Raw genomic sequence first — 12,298 nt, forward strand, 5'->3', positions numbered from 1 at the left:
CACACAACACAACATCACAACTATACGCAGATCACAAACAAAATTATCCATACACAGATATATAACACACGCACTCTTGTTTTACAGGGAATAAGATATATTAACATTCACCGAAGAACTATTCCAAGTAAGATTGGACAAATCATCTCAAATCATGGTGTTCCAAAAACTCTTATAACCGAGCAAGGGTGCGAATTTCACAACGTAATAAAAGAAGCTCTTTGCAAAAGAATGGGGATACAGAACCGAATAGCTTCTGCTTATCATCCACAGACCTTGGGTCTTACAGAGAAGTATAACTGGACACTATGTGAAATGATTTCGTCATATACAAACGAAAAAGGCGACGACTGGGACAAAAAGTCGGATTCTACCCTGTTTGCATACAGAACGACGAATCACGAGTCTACCATAATGGACCCATTCTCATTACTATATGGTAGAAACGTTGTGCTGCCTGTTGAACTGGATTGTCTGTTGTTGGAGAGGATTTACCAAATGAGCCGCTCTGCAGTTGAGGATGAAGAGTTTCGTCAACTTAGCTGCATAACGGAAACAGTCATCGGAACACGTGAATCGGGCACAGGGTCGACAAAAACATTATTATGACAAGAAAGCGTCCTTAGCAAAATTCCATAAGTCCTTTTTCATAACACCAGAAAAACACGAGAAAAGGAAGAAAGCTTGATTCCTGATGGCTTGGCCCATACAAGATTGAATCTGTTCTTCCGAAAGGGACATATCGCCTTGAAGGTTTGCGTAGCATCATGCTAGTGGACTGAAGCACCACTTGCAGGACACCCGATGTTCTGACGCGGGTAGTAGTGAAATAATGGGAAAAAAGGAACAATTGATCTAATACCATTATCCAAGCATGGGAATGTGGATATGAGTTTTAACTCTACACAGAAGGAAAAGGATCCTTCTCCGGATTCTGATTATTCAGGAACAACTTGTTCGTACGTGTACCAGTCAGAGGTACAGGAAGGAGACGACACAATTACTTGCACGCATGTTGAAACAGAACGCGCAAAACCTATTTTGTTTAGGAAGGTGGACAGAAAATTGCAGGATGATAAATCCACTCAGTTTGGAATTAATAAGGGTAAAGATATATCACCTAGACTCTCTTCACGTCCCAATACAATGATGTATGTACCCGTCCCGGGAATACGATTCCAAGAGAGAAGGAAATTGCGTATTCAGAGCATTCAGTTACGTGTTGTTTGGGGGTACAGTCGTATCGGTTTGATAAGCGATTACATCATTGATTACATGAAACAAAATGAGAATAGGAGAAGTTGGCACATGGGGCACGGAAGTAGAAATATTGGCTACGGCATCGAAACTGAACACAAACATATAGTTATATTGTGAATACAGCGAGGATGGCGAATGTTCGTGGCTGTTGTTTGCACCACTTAGGAATACGGGAAAAGTAGTTGAAGATAAAAAACATTTATATCAAAAACATGCATTTTGAGCCCGTCGTTTATGTCGATACCGAGGAAAACGCATTGATAAAGAACCCGTATATTGGAATAAAGCACAGTTTACTCGGGGGCTCTGGATGGAATTCTTGTAGACAATCACCACGACGAGGATATTTGTATGGAGCAAGGCCATGTCCAGGATATCTTTGTGAAGTCGTACACAGATGTTCCATACAAAATTAAGGTAACGGAGCAATAGATCCGAATGTGTTTAACCTTCTATGTGACACCGAGAATTTCGCTGAGTTGTTGTTAAGTTGAAGTACTTGTAAGCTGCATGTACATGCATTTATGCACAATAGTCATTTTTCAGATTATTAAGGGACTTCTATCAAAATATTGTGTGAATGCGATTCTCGGAAAGATATTTATGGTAAACGTCGAAATAGTTTTAAGTACATACTCAAAGAGATATGTGCATGCGCATCTGTCACGAAAAATTATATTAAAATTTGAACACTTGAGTGGTATTGTTGGTCTTGTTTTGTTTATATTCATAACTTAGTACACATCTCCAGAAGAGAAGTGATAGCTGCGAAAGCGCTATAGATTGCAGCCTTGTTTTGATTTTTGTTTTAATGCCTTCAAATTGTGTTCCTGTACGCAACCCTCATAAGGCGAGTTCAGTTGTTTGTCAGATACAATTTGTGACGTAAAATAAATTGTCGTCTTCGAAATATAATCATAAAACAAACATTAAAATCAAATTAATAATATCCCATAGTTATAGTTTTGTAACACAATCCACTGGTACTCGGAAGTGAATATCACACAGTACAAACTTTGCATGCAGTTTATAGTTATATAGCAATTCCTCAGATAAAGAACACTTAACAGTATCTACACGGATGGACAGTCAAAATGACTATAGAAAAATGAAAGTTTTGAAGTGCCGTATTCTTCTAAATAAACACACAAGCACCTAAAATATTTAAATGGGGTATTTGTTACGATGATAGCAAAACAAAATTTCAATTCTAATCGCGGTGATTACGTAATTATATTAAAAGGAACGACAATAACAGAGTTCGAGAATTATGTTTGTGCAACAGCTATATATGTGTATGTACTAAGGTCATTTTTCAATAGACCATCCGTTGAGAGTTTGCCAAGGTCATTTTTCAACAGACCTGCCGTTGAGAATTGACCCTAGACGCAATCTGATCAGGGGGTCAGAGCCAAACTTTATACAAGTTCTGTTTCCCTTCCCCAATGGATAATTGTGGCCACAATCCATGCAGAACTCTAGGAAAGGTAGCAATTTATAGGATTTACCTCTATTTCCCCTATTGGGCCCCACCCCTCCTGCCCCCGGGGGGTCAGAGCCAAACTTTACACAAGTTCTGTTCCCCTTCCCCCAAGGATGTTTGTGGCCAAATTTGGTTACAATCCATGCAGAACTCTAGGACAAGTAGCGATTTATAGGATTTACCTCTATTTCCCCTAGGACAAGTAGCGATTTATAGGATTTACCTCTATTTCCCCTATTGGGCCCCGCCCCTCCTTCCCCCGGGGGTCAGAGCCAAACTTTATACAAGTTCTGTTCCCCTTCCTCAAGGATGTTTGTGGCCAAATTTGGTTACAATCCATGCAAAACTCTATGACTAGTAGCGATTTAAAGGAAATGTTGACGGACGGACGACGGACGGACGACGGGCGACGCGCCATGACATAAGCTCACCGGCCCTTTGGGCCAGGTGAGCTAAAAATGACCCGAGGTCAATTTTCAACGGAGGTCCATTTTCAACGTTACACCTACTATAAAAAAAGTCTAGATGTGCATCTACAAATGTTTATATGGATTTCGCCGTTACTATTCAAACATATACAACTGTGTACTTTTTATCCGAAATGTTACACTATTTCAACTCATTCATTTTCAATTTCCTTCAAAGTCCTTGTGAAATATCGTTTCATCAGACCAATTTATACTATACAAAGGTTCTTATTATTCAATTCTGGAAAGTAACATATCTGTATTGCCAACCCCGTTATTGTTTTACATCACATATGACAAAAGATGTAATCCGAAGAACGATTACATCTTTTACACTGTAGTATACATATGAAAATTAAACGTGTATATATACATTACATTAAAGGCCCACTACCTTTCCGAAGCAAAATTTAAAGGTTTCTTAAAAACACTAATAACAAACGAAAATGCCTATCCATGACCTAAGATGAGGTAACAACATCAAGCATATGCAAGATGTCCTTTAATACATTTTTTTTTTTTTTTTTTTTGCTGTAAGTGAAAATGATAACTCACAAAGCTGTAAAAGTCTTTAAAACTCATTTATTTAGTTGTAAAACAAGTAAATGTATTATGATCTAATCTCGGTAAAGCATGCAGAATATGTAAAAAGTAACATCAATATAACATGGACATCTAAGGCTTCTAATCAAACTGTATGGCAAGTCAAAGAAAAGTGACTGAACACAATTTAATCAGTAAATAGACTTCGATAGCAAAGACCGTTAATGATTAAACACATCCCGGACTGTTATAAAGCCCGATACACGTTTAATATCTTCAATTATTATATTACATATTGACTGGTGACTGTAATATGCAGAAAACGGTCTGCATGTGTAATTAGAATATGCTAAATCAAATACGCCCTTAATTGACTTGATTTTAGAATATCTGGCTCTGGCCTGTGATAAAATAGGTTTTAGTGTTGTGTATAAAGAAAACCTAAATATATTGATTATGAAAATGGGTGATAAAAGATAAAGGATACAAACTGACTATCAAAACATATCGACAAATGGTCCAATCACTGTAAAATAAACATCTCAGCATCAACTGATACATAACAACGTAAAATAAAGTGACATCATTCTGATGTTCTATATGGCATTATTAAAATATATACAAACTAAATCTTCAGATTTAGGACGAAAAAAAAGTGTTAACATGTTTTTTTATTTTATCACTAGTTTAACAACAGTAAACCTATATAAAACAACTCAACAACATAACAACAAATCGTATATCTATATATATACAAATACAGCACGTACATATGTACTAAGGATCTAGTAATGGGTATGAAATCTATGAATTAACACAAAAAAGCACTGTGTGCGAACAAAGCCTAAGACATAACTCAAGTTTTAAAATTGTTTTTCAAAATGAAATTTGTCATTATAAAGATTTTTAAATACCAATGCAATACCTATGTACTTAAATTGTGCAAATGAACTAAGAGAAGGAACAGAAACAATGTGAAATTCAAATTCAATAAATTCTGCACATTGGTTGTTTCAGATTGTTTTTCAATAGAAAAAAGATACATCACTCAATGAGATTCCCAAAGAGACGCTTTAACTTCAGAAAAGAATGATCTAAAACATGCCTTGAAACAAACAGTAAGATAAGAATCAACCGTACAACTTTTACATGCAGATTGATTTTGTTTGGTGAAATGAATATGATAGACACCCTAGTTTGTTTTGTATGTTACAGAGCCATCTCTGTCTTGTGGTTAGTCATCTATTTTACGTCATGTTTTTGTGAGCGTTACGTTAGAAAAAACGACGTTATTTTTTCTCACAACGTGATGACGTCACGATCTAAACTACATACAAGGACAGAAAACTCTGTGCTATACAGAGAATGATTAGGGTAGTCGACTGACTCGGACTAACGGCCTCGCTGTCGGCCCCTGTCTAGGGCCTTCACCAAGCTGGTCTGTTCATGAGAAGCATGCACTCGGTAACCATCCGTTTGATTTCTTCGAAACAATCGCAAACTTCTTGCGATTTGAGTGTGTGTTGAATCCTTTTCGGTGATTTTTAAGTTTGTAAGTTCGGGTGATGGATGGAGTTTAGATCCACGATTTTTTGGCGTTTCTACATGACACTGACCCCAAGTTTTAAAGGATGACCGTAGCCGTACCGGCACAACGTAAGCGGACGTCATATTGAGGAGGCAGTTCAGTTCCCTGGTCAAACCGCTTCTGGCAGCTACATCTCTCTTTGGAGCTTTCTGGGTGATAAAACAGAAGTTATATTACTGCAGAAGCAATGGACGAAATGAAACAATGAATAACATCAATCCGTGTTTAAAAAAAACAACCCATTAATAATGATTTATTGCCAATTCATTGTGTTTCTGGACTTCTTAGGTAGTATAACAGTTATTTCATGCCATAACGGTTAACAATCAAATTTCTTTCCCCTGGTGATGTGACCAACCCAATACATGTAAACTGTTTCCTGTAAACACATCAGTATCAACAGGCTGATGTTGTTTCTAATCGATCTGTGCCATCAAATCCATAGCATCGTGAAAACATTAAAATTTGTACATAATATCGAAAAAAAACCCAGTTCTAATGGAAATTAGATCAGTCGGTTTTACTGTGATATGCCTGAAAAGCCCATGGTTGTGACATGTGTGTAGATGTTCAAACTCGCTAGCTGTCCGCCATTACACATTGTGGTCGAACTTCTTGTATGCCGAACCCTGTCCCTTGCTCGTAGAGTAATGCAACTTTTGTCTAGAACTGCTCAAATCGCTCTGACAGTAGTGTGTTTACCTTATTAGGCGAATTGTCTTGCCTAAAAATCATTTTATCACCTTCTCAGGGGTTATGTAGCTTATTTGTTTAACGTGCGTGACTTTGGCTCGGGTATGGGTACAGCGTCCATATTGTGCCTGTTAATCGTATTGATCAACGAATTGATATTTCAACGATATTAATTAAAATATTAAACAATGACGTGGAATTTGTCAATATTTTATGTTATATGTTTCATAAGAAATGTAGAACAATACATTTATGTCATATTTTGCTTCTTGGTTATGTAAAAGAATTAGCCTGAGTGAATTGTCCCTTTAATTCAATTGTAAAACATTTGCTGCTAATTTGCAGTATAAGTACATGCTGCCCCTTTATCTTACCGAGGTTGTGGCGGGTTTAGAGCTGGAGTTGGACCGCGACCTCGGGGGAACTCGTCCGAAATGTAGCTTTCTTTTCACTTTGTGCCAAGGGATAGCTGTCAAGAAAACAAAAATCTTATTATGAAAAATAACGCCAATGATTAAGAGACTTTCGTTAGTGTACAGTTGTACAAAAAATATATTCTTAATGGAGCGATGTCGTGCCGTCTATGCATATTAATTTACAGTAATCTTACCAATGGCTAGTTTACCTGGATACCAAAGGCTGGTCAATGGATATGTACTGGTATTGACAAGTGTATGACCAAACTACGTTCAAATATACGTTACCGAATTGTGGGATTAATCAATCTTTAAAAGTCACCAAAGCAAAGAAATGAATTCTTTAACCAATGCCGACAGTGAGGACTAGTGACCTTATGCTTATTTAAAAAGGGAAATAGGGGTATATTAATACTTGACCAATTCATCATGTTTGATTGAAATCTGGGTGGAAATAAAGTCACTGACAAAAGGTCGCTTTGAACGTACACCAATGCATGCTCAGACAACCAGTGAATGAATCACAAAAAGTTGAAAATAACGAGGTCGAGAACCATCTTTAGTAAACCATACGTCCATTACATTAATTCTTCGCTTTACGTCAGGTTACGCAAATGTCTTAGATAGTCATCACACGTACGTATATACAAGAGATCCAAAAGATGACATCAAACATCGAATCAAAGGTGGATCTTTTGTTAGCGCTCCCGACTTTCGATTCATTCCCCCTCTTTTTAAATCATGTATATTATAACATAGGAAAACTACAGTTAGTCTTAAGCGGTAACAACGTACATGGCATCGAGAGGAACAAATGCCAACTGTTGAAATCTGAAATGACTGACTACCTTTGATATTATTTACTTTGCTTGTGGAGGTACATTGTACAAACGGAGGGACAGACCACAGGCGTTTGACTCTAAGATATTTTCTCCTCGACACAGTATTACATTACTTAATCATAGAACCAAACGCCTGTGGACAGAACATATGGATGTATGTGATATGTGGCCTCGTTTAAAGTGTTTTCCATTTGTGGAGAAGGCGCCACGGTGGTGATGATGCGTACAGTTTATGGGTTTTTCACCTTCTACACCAACTTCTGTATCCCTCTTGCATTCGCATGGCTTCATATCTTTCATATCTTTCCCAACTGATGAGTTTAAGAGAAATAACTGCCAAAGACTTTAGATGCCAGTGTATTTACTCCATCTATTCCATGATAAAGACAGACTCTAGAGGTATAACAACGCTAAAGAGTGAAGACGAGTTGTACAACAATACTGAAAAGTGTTAGAAACATATAAGAAAACTGGACGTCGGGAATAAGAGAGTATATTAACGGTGGTTTGAAATTACCCATTGGATAATTAATTGACCTACTCTCGATATGGGTTCCGGTCACGTGACTTAGGTAAACAATAACAATTCACGGAGGTCCAGTAAAGTGAAAATACCGCGGTTATCCGAAGAGACCAAAGTTACCCAAAGACGGATAGTCTATTTAAGACTTCCTGAGGGTAGTCATTACAAAAAACATCAATCAGTGGGTAGAGAGGCGATGTAATCAACTGAAATACGAACCATGTCAACACAGTCTTCAAAGAACAATGGCGGCGTCCTTAGCAACGCACAGAAAAAATCCCGTGGAAGGCCTCCCGGCTCCAAAAATGTGTTGAAAACATCCCAAAGAGAGATGTCAACTGGCTCAAACTTCATAACAAACTATGATTTACTGAATAACAGTGATGAAGAGGATTTGGGATGGAAATGCATTGATTGCGATAATGTATTTTCCGATCCAGAGGACAAAATGTTAGAATGTGAACGCTGTACATCGCGTCATTGTATACGATGTCTAGGGAAATCGGAAGATGAATATAGAATCCTCCAAGATTCTGATTACATGTGGTTCTGCATGTCTTGCAGAGAGAATGTACAGAAAAACATAGCAACAGATCTGAAGATCGAGGAACGTTGCCAGGCTATTATGGAAAAATATGAGAAAAGAATAACAGCTATGGAGGATCTGATCAAAACCAAATGTTCGCAGTCCGAGGTGCGAAATATCGTCAAAGAAATGAGAGCGTCAGAGCAGGAAAACAATATTGAATGGCCTAAAATTACTGACATCCCTCAATCCCGATCACCACCACAGGATATCAAGAATGTTTTCTCTGAGATAAACGAAAGAAAAGCTAGAGAGAGCAATATAGTGGTATACGGTGTTCCAGAAACTGAATCTACGGACAGTAAAGTAAGGAAGGAACACGACACAGGTATTGTCTATAAAATCCTCAATAAGTGTGAAGTACATGATCTTGAAGGAAAGGTTACCAGATGTTCCAGAATTGGACAATATCATCAGAATAACAAGGAAACAAATAGGAAAAATAGACCTATGCTTGTGTCGTTGAACAATCTTGAAACAAAAAAGAGTATTTTCAGGAACATCAAAAACTTAGGCCACGACCAGGAACTAAAAGATATAAGAATAAGCAACGATCTCACTAGGGCAGAAAGGGAACAAGAAAAACAGTTATGGGAACTGGCTAAGGAAAAAAGACAACAAAATTCCTCGGGGGAATATACCTTCAAAGTCCGAGGACCTCCCTGGGCCAGATCAGTGAAAAAAGTGAGGAAAGCAGGTTTTTAAATGGAAACTTCAACCATGAAGATAAAGACAGAAAGCAGAGGCTTGTCGAACACCTAAATTGTATGTATACTAATGCGGATCAACTAAAAAACAAAATGACAGAATTAAACATAAGAGTGAGTAACTACAAACCAGATGTAATCGGAATTACTGAAGTGAAAGCAAAAACTAGATTACAAAGTTACAAGGAATCAGAATACAGCCTAGATGGAAATGAAAATTATTCACTGTTCAGCAAGAACATTGAAACCCCTGCGGGTAGGGGGTTACTGATGTTAATAAATTCCAAGTTCATAGCAAAAGAAGTAATAATGGAAACACAGTTTCGTGAAAATCTGTTTGTAGAAATTAAAACTGGGAAAACTACAAAACTGCTAATAGGATTGATATACAGATCGGAATCGGGAACCATGGACAACAACAAAAAATTACAAGATTTGATTGAAGAAGCCGCTCAGAAAAAAACACAACAAACTTTTGATAATGGGAGACTTTAATTATCCAAATATAAACTGGGAAACATGGAATACAAAGAGCGAGAATACAGATTCTCAAGAATACAAGTTCATTCAAAAACTCCAAGACAACTTTCTTTTCCAACATGTCCAAGAACCAACAAGATGGCGAGGTCAAGAAAATCCGAATGTCCTAGATCTTATCATAAGCAAAGACGAGCATTCACTATCAGATATTGAATATCAAAGCGCTTTAGGTAAAAGTGATCACTGTGTACTACTGTTTAAGGTCATTTGTAAAGTAAAGATAGCTCTACAAAGCAAGAAGAAAAAGAGTTATAAAAATGCCAATTATGAAAGGATAAACGAGGAGATAAATGATACCAACTGGGACGAAATAATTATGAACTCTAACAACATCAACGAGAATTGGAACACTTTCAAAAAGGTGGTCAAAGAAATAGAAGAAAGCCATGTCCCTACAAAAATCATTAAAATAGGTCGGAACAACAAGCATAGTTTCCCAGCAGATACAACAACACTTGAAGCCATAAAAAAGAAGCATTCGTTATCAAGGAAGGCTGCAACTACAAAGGATATGAACGTGAGAAAGGAATACAATAGGGTCAGAAATAAAGTAAGGAAATTAACACGCAGATTGAGGAAAGAATATGAGCACAATATAGCGATAAAGGCAAAGTCGGATCCAAAAGCAATTTGGAATTATATAAAATCTAAATCTACGTCGAAATCAGAGATTGGAGAACTATATGCAAAACCAGCGGACAAAACTTCAACTAAAGTTACATCAAATAAGGGAAAAGCTGAAGTGTTATGTCGGTTTTTTAGCAGTGTATTCATACAGGAATCGGACACGACCCCTCATCTGTACATAAGAGAAGTCGCCGAAGAGATGTCACAAATGAATATAGAACAAGAAGCTGTATCAAAGATCCTAAAAAATCTCAAACCGGATAAATCCCCCGGACTAGACGAACTCCACCCGATGTTCCTGAAAAACACCTCTGGTACAATATCATATCCAATAACGAAGTTATTCAACCAATCAATTTCAACAGGAACTCTCCCGGATGATTGGAAAAGGGCTCGAGTGTGTGCCATTTTCAAAAAAGGAGATAAGTGTGAACCGGGAAACTATAGGCCTGTAAGTCTCACGTCAGTTGTTTGTAAAACACTAGAAACTCTAATAAGGGATCATATAGTAACATTTATGAGGAAAAACAAGTACTTCTCCAACAAACAATACGGTTTCTTATCAGGTAGATCAACAACATTACAACTTTTAGAAGTTTTGGATAAATGGACAACTGCTTTAGATAAAGGTGACGTAGTCGATTGTATATACATGGATTATCAGAAAGCTTTTGATACAGTTCCGCACAACCGCTTACTGAATAAATTAAACTCATATAATTTCAACCAGCAGATGAAAACTTGGATTTCATCTTTTTTGAAAGGAAGACATCAAATGGTAACAGTGAATGGCAAAAATTCCGAATGGTCAAGTGTAACATCAGGAATTCCACAAGGATCGGTTCTTGGACCCTTATTATTTGTGACATTTGTTAATGATCTTCCAGATATAGTGCAGTCAGACGTATACTTATTTGCGGATGATACTAAAATATTCAAGGCTATCCGTGGCAAAGATGATGCTTTAGATCTGCAAAGTGATTTAGATACAATGTCGAAATGGAGTGAAACGTGGCTTCTAAAAATGCACCCAGATAAATGTAAATACATGAGGATACACAAACAGAGAACAAGAAACCAATGTGAGGAAATTATACAATACCAGCTCAATGGAAAAACACTGCAACATATAGACCAAGAAAAAAGATATAGGAGTAGTTGTAGATTCCACGTTAAGCTTCGACACCCATATATCAGAGAAAGTAAAAAAAGACAATTCCATGTTTGGACTTTTGAGAAGAACTTTTCAGTTTTTAGACATCAAATCATTTATTCCGCTATATAAATGCTTAGTTCGGTCTCATTTGGACTATGCTTGCCCCGTATGGGCGCCTTACCTACAGAAGCATATAGAAATGATAGAAAGTGTCCAAAGAAGAGCGACAAAATGTCTACCAGGAATGTCACATCTAGCATACAGTCAAAGGCTGGAGAAACTGAAATTACCAACATTGGCATATAGAAGAATACGAGGAGACATGATAGAACTCTTCAAAATTTTAGATGGAATATATGACTCCGAATGTTGTAACATTTTATCTTTATGGAAAAGATGCAACGGACCGCGAGAGCAGCAGGGGGCATAGGAGGAAGCTATTCCATACAAGATCAAACTATGAGATTAGGAGAAACTTTTTTCACTAAGAGCTACTAAGATATGGAACGATCTATCAGAGAATGTAGTGATGGCGCCAAATATAAACTCCTTCAAAAATGCGTTAGACAAACATTGGAAAGAACAAGAACCAGAAATAAACTTTGACCTATTCTCAATATAAGCCCCTTATATTCAATGTACATACCTTCCGATTTAGCGGCGCTGTTTCTGACGGGGGTGGGGACTCTTCCCGGGGGTGTGGTATAATGACCGTTCCTACGTTTTGCTCGGCGTTTCCTGGTATCGTGTTTCCGTACCACACCCATATCTATGGTCCGCGGTGGAGGCGTACTTCCTCCCGCCAGCCACACATCTGTAACAAACACGATAGATTGTCGTTAGGCAACACGGATAATAATGATTACG

The 12,298-nt window shown here is 37.5% G+C and overlaps 1 protein-coding gene across 1 annotated transcript in view; it reads right to left on the reverse strand.

Moving 5' to 3' along the window:
* Window positions 1-3,775: 3,775 nt before the first annotated feature.
* LOC138335712 (uncharacterized) overlaps window positions 3,776-12,298 on the reverse strand; it is a 68,226-nt gene continuing 59,703 nt past the window's right edge. Inside the window, exons 7-9 of the mRNA XM_069284872.1 lie at window positions 12,078-12,245; window positions 6,409-6,503; window positions 3,776-5,490 (exon numbers count right to left, since the gene is read on the reverse strand). Of these exons, the coding sequence (XP_069140973.1) occupies window positions 5,146-5,490; window positions 6,409-6,503; window positions 12,078-12,245 (608 nt within the window). The 3' untranslated portion in view covers window positions 3,776-5,145. The remainder of the gene's footprint in view (window positions 5,491-6,408; window positions 6,504-12,077; window positions 12,246-12,298) is intronic.

Source organism: Argopecten irradians, chromosome 11, assembly GCF_041381155.1.
Source record: "Argopecten irradians isolate NY chromosome 11, Ai_NY, whole genome shotgun sequence".
Taxonomy (NCBI): Eukaryota; Metazoa; Mollusca; class Bivalvia; order Pectinida; family Pectinidae; genus Argopecten; species Argopecten irradians.